General features: G+C 42.3%; 1 protein-coding gene across 2 annotated transcripts; it reads right to left on the bottom strand.

Annotated features, from left to right (window-relative positions):
- Positions 1-646: 646 nt before the first annotated feature.
- On the bottom strand, positions 647-2,938 carry LOC105893207 (protein transport protein Sec16B-like). Of its 2 annotated transcripts, XM_031572788.2 has the most exons (9): positions 2,845-2,938; positions 2,661-2,742; positions 2,411-2,525; positions 2,225-2,325; positions 2,031-2,136; positions 1,744-1,881; positions 1,044-1,592; positions 875-941; positions 647-777 (listed from the first exon to the last, which is right to left on the bottom strand). In XM_031572788.2, exons 4-8 carry the CDS (start codon positions 2,284-2,286, stop codon positions 894-896), a joined length of 903 nt encoding a protein of 300 aa, XP_031428648.1. In that variant the 5' UTR covers positions 2,287-2,325; positions 2,411-2,525; positions 2,661-2,742; positions 2,845-2,938; the 3' UTR covers positions 647-777; positions 875-893. The 2 variants fall into 2 exon arrangements, with proteins under 2 accessions (XP_031428648.1, XP_031428650.1); XM_031572790.2 differs by lacking the exon at positions 2,661-2,742 and having other exon boundaries at positions 2,868-2,931.
- Between the last annotated feature and the right edge of the window lie 890 nt (positions 2,939-3,828).

Raw genomic sequence — 3,828 nt, 5'->3', positions numbered from 1 at the left:
TACACGATGCCTCAGGAGCATGGAAAGGAGGTGTGTCATTTGATTGGCTATTGAGCTTAAATATCGACAGTCTCCAGAATCACAAGCTCAACCGTTTAGCTATGAAACACATAATAGAGACTTGTGTTAGCAGAATATGTACTCATATCATGTCAATTGAAGGCAGCTTGCATTTCAACATGGCAGAAAAGACCTGTCATTTTCAGTGCGACGAGTCATTTCAATAGGCCATTACTTGAGATGAAGCCATTCTACTCTTCTAACAGACAGCCTCTTGTGCTTTAGTATGTAAAAAGTGGCAAATATAGATTTGACCTGGTCTTATCAGCGGCTGCCACTCAGCTTTAAGTGCCACCCTGTGAAATATTGTACATTGATCTTTTTTTTTTGAGTAGCTTTCAGTCACAAACCAAGTTCTTTTCCCTAAATCATCAAATACATTTTCCTACATAAAAAATCCTTAACTAGAAATGTTTTATTCATACCGTTCTTTGCTACACCAACACTAATCCTTCTGAGCATGATGCTAAACGCTAGGCTAACCTCTGTATCTAAACATTATGATTATTTGGGCCCTTTAGTCAGGCATGCATTTAGTCCATCAACTTCAAAAGAGAACAGAAAACTTGTATACATCTATAGGATTCAAAAGTATTATTTATTGTTTTTGTTTTATTTATTTTGAAGGTCAGATCTAAATGTGTCCTTCAAGAGTTGATTAAAAACAGCTGAGCTGGTTGGGTTTCCCAGGAGCCATAGGGAGAACCTGGTTAGAAACTGGAGGAAGCATGTTGCATTAACTTTATGTTCATTCATATATTTGAACCCTAAATCAATCTATAAAAAGAGTTATTGGGGGGAAAAAAATTCTTACCAGTGCTGGAAAAAGAAAGCTAATCCTCTGCCCTGCTCCGACAGCCAAAACAGGCAGTCAAGAATCGCTGCAACCAAACATAGCAATGAGTGTTAGGCATCTGTAGACACCTACAGACCCAATAAGACCAGCTAAAATCACTTTCACAGCTGTGGACATAAATGCAAACCTTCTTGGCAGATGACTTCTTATGAAGTCGCCTGTTGTTCCCTGGGTCGTTCGGGCAGGCTGAGCTGATGTCCTCTTCAGAGTGCCTGAGATTATCATGGACAACAGTGAGGATTGAGAAGCGGTCCTGTTTGTCTTCTATTTCCTGCTTTTCTTCCTTCAGATGGTCGATCTTCTGAGTTTCCAGCTTCACAGGAGAGACATGACTGGTTGAGGCTGCTGGACTGCTGACGACCTCTCTAGGCTCCACACTCTGGGCCTCAGGCTGGCCCTGGGGTAGAGCAGGAGGAATGTCCTTCTCAGCAGGAGACGCTCTGGGCACCTCCAGCCCACTGCTATGAGCTGTGCCCAGTGGCACCACCTCCACCCCCCCACTGCTATGAGCTGTGCCCAGTGCCTCCACATGCTGTGGCTGATTGGGTGACTCTAAACCTTGTTGAGGCTCAGTCGGGTCGTCGAGCCCTAAATCTTTTCCCAGCCTCTTGAGGCTCGTCATCCAGGGCGGTTCAGTCCATTCTCCCTGCATCTTTGGTGGTAGGATGGCACATAGCTGTAACATAGCATGAAACAACTCATTTGAAAAACCGTAACAAATGGAACAGCAAAGTGAGTTTCACAATCTCCTGAAATACAAGTATTCTATTGAGGAGTTGTTAAAAGCATCCCATTTCGCAGAATAAAAAACTGAAAGATGACCTTACCTTCAGGAGATTTGACAGCACTCGTTGATTGACGGATGCAGACACTAAGAAAGCTCTCCCAATGGCCTCCGCATATTTTAAGGCCTCTGCAAAATGTCCTGCTCCAAACAGTCTCCTCGCATACAAAATCTTGAACATCTTAAGGACAAGAAGAAAAAGCTCAGTACATTTAGGACATGATGTTACACCAAATTCTATTCATTATCTTATGGTATGAACATCAACTTTGGCTCAATAAGATGTTCATATGACTGACATAATGGATATACTGGGGTCGAAAAACTTACCTGGAAGTTTAATAGATAAAGTCCATTGCGACTGAGAGACAGACAATATTCGTACAATTCTGTTTGCTCAATTGCACGGTTGCACGCAAACTCCTCGAGCGGTAAGCTGTAGCATAACAAGGGGCAGATGTGGTTACTTTATAGAGCAACTCATGATCATGTTTGCATGTATGTGTATTTCATACATGACTTACCTGAGGTCTCCTCCAACAAGAACTAGCCTGGCATTTTTCCCTGGTTCCATTTGGAGAGTCATGTAGCAGGCATGTGCTGACTGAAGGTGTCCTTTTGGACGCTGGACAGGATAAAAATGAGGTCATGCCATCAAATAATATGCTTGAGGTGTGGTCTGACTGAGCTTAGTAAAAAAATTCACATACCAAAGGTGTCTCCCATCTTTATAACGACTTCTTTTAGAAAATCAGAATGGATTGAATTAGCCAAAATCATGGCCAAATGAGGGCGCCAGTCTCCAAAGGCCTCATTTCCACAGTTCTAGACAGAAGAAGCTCAAGTTAGGGTAATAAACTGTACCACTCATCATTACATACAACATACTAAATAAATAGTGTGCAACCTTATATTGCACACTCACACACACACACACGGTCCTGAATAGCAGAAACTCACAGTGGCAGCTGCTGGAAATTCACCTAATTGAACCTGGTAGAAGGTTTTCATCGGATCGTTATTATTTAGTCCGCTGATGAATCTAAAAACACAGATAAAGCAGACATTATGGAGAGCCTCTCCAAAACTGCACCAAATTGTTTCACTGTTTTTTCAGCTGATCAAAAGGCAATACTATCCTTACCCACTGATAGCCCTGCCACATACTGATTTATGAATTATGTTGTCAAGAATGAAGGCGTGCACCCAGTAGCCTCGCATGATGGCCAAGTCCAGAGCCGCCTACAAGACATTATAACCATACATCAGATAGTTTAAATAGCCATGTTCGTTGCAATGTGTATTGATCCGTCTATTCCAACTAAAATAAGATGTAAAGGAATAGCATGCCTTTCTCCTTCCAATGATGAGCAGATCTATGAGGGTGCAGATGCCTCTACTACAGTCCTGTGCCGCTAAAGGTCCAAGCTTGTTTCTGGGCAGCCATCTCTTTACAAGTCATCATGTGGATCTGAATGTTGTGGATAAGGACACATTCATGAAAATTTGTAAAGTTTTGGAAAAACATGACTATGTTTAGATCTTTCTGTCTCACATATATACACACACACCCAAACTAACCCCAACAACATTTTCACAGCCACGCTTCCTGCACAGCAGTGCCAGGAGGCTCCAGACCATCTCAGCTCCCACTTGGTCTTCACGAGAGGGATCTACAACGCATCGCCGCCATTCCATTAGAATGTAACGGTACATCTCCTTCCGGTCAGTCTCACCTCTGGAATGAATGAATGTGTGAAAACATTGTTAAGATTGTTAACATTGTTAAGATCAGAAAAATGTCTCAAAACGCACAATGAGTCGAAAGTAAAAACATGTTGGCAGAACTCACTTCACAAGTGGCCCAGGAAAAGCCACATTATCACAGTCGTTCAAGTCTTCACGCAGGATCTGTTGAAATGTCAGAAGCTGTCTAATTAATGACTGAATTTGTGTGCATTCCACCACACTTCATGAAGACCTATTGCGTTGTCAGGATTTTCAGGAAAGGACCCAATCGCAGACCAGATGCAGAGACAGTTCAGGGTTTATTCACAAAAAGGGAAAAGCACAGAAGATCCAACGGCAAAAACACAAAAATCCGAAATCACAGAAGACCCAAAATTAT

Source organism: Clupea harengus, chromosome 8 (genome assembly GCF_900700415.2).
Source record: "Clupea harengus chromosome 8, Ch_v2.0.2, whole genome shotgun sequence".
NCBI classification, from domain to species: Eukaryota; Metazoa; Chordata; class Actinopteri; order Clupeiformes; family Clupeidae; genus Clupea; species Clupea harengus.
The sequence above is the reverse complement of the archived record's forward strand: the minus strand, read 5'-3'. Positions and strand labels throughout refer to the sequence as shown.

What these genes read in the sequence shown, in the direction of transcription:
- LOC105893207 (XM_031572788.2), bottom strand. Translation starts at nt 2,286, where the DNA reads ATGACTCTCCAAATGGAACCAGGGAAAAATGCCAGGCTAGTTCTTGTT. An exon ending in CTTGTTGGAGGAGACCTCAG is followed by an intron (nt 2,137 to 2,224) that starts GTAAGTCATGTA and finishes GTTATGCTACAG; the next exon opens with CTTACCGCTCGAGGAGTTTG. An exon ending in AGAAGTCATCTGCCAAGAAG is followed by an intron (nt 942 to 1,043) that starts GTTTGCATTTAT and finishes GTTTGGTTGCAG; the next exon opens with CGATTCTTGACTGCCTGTTT.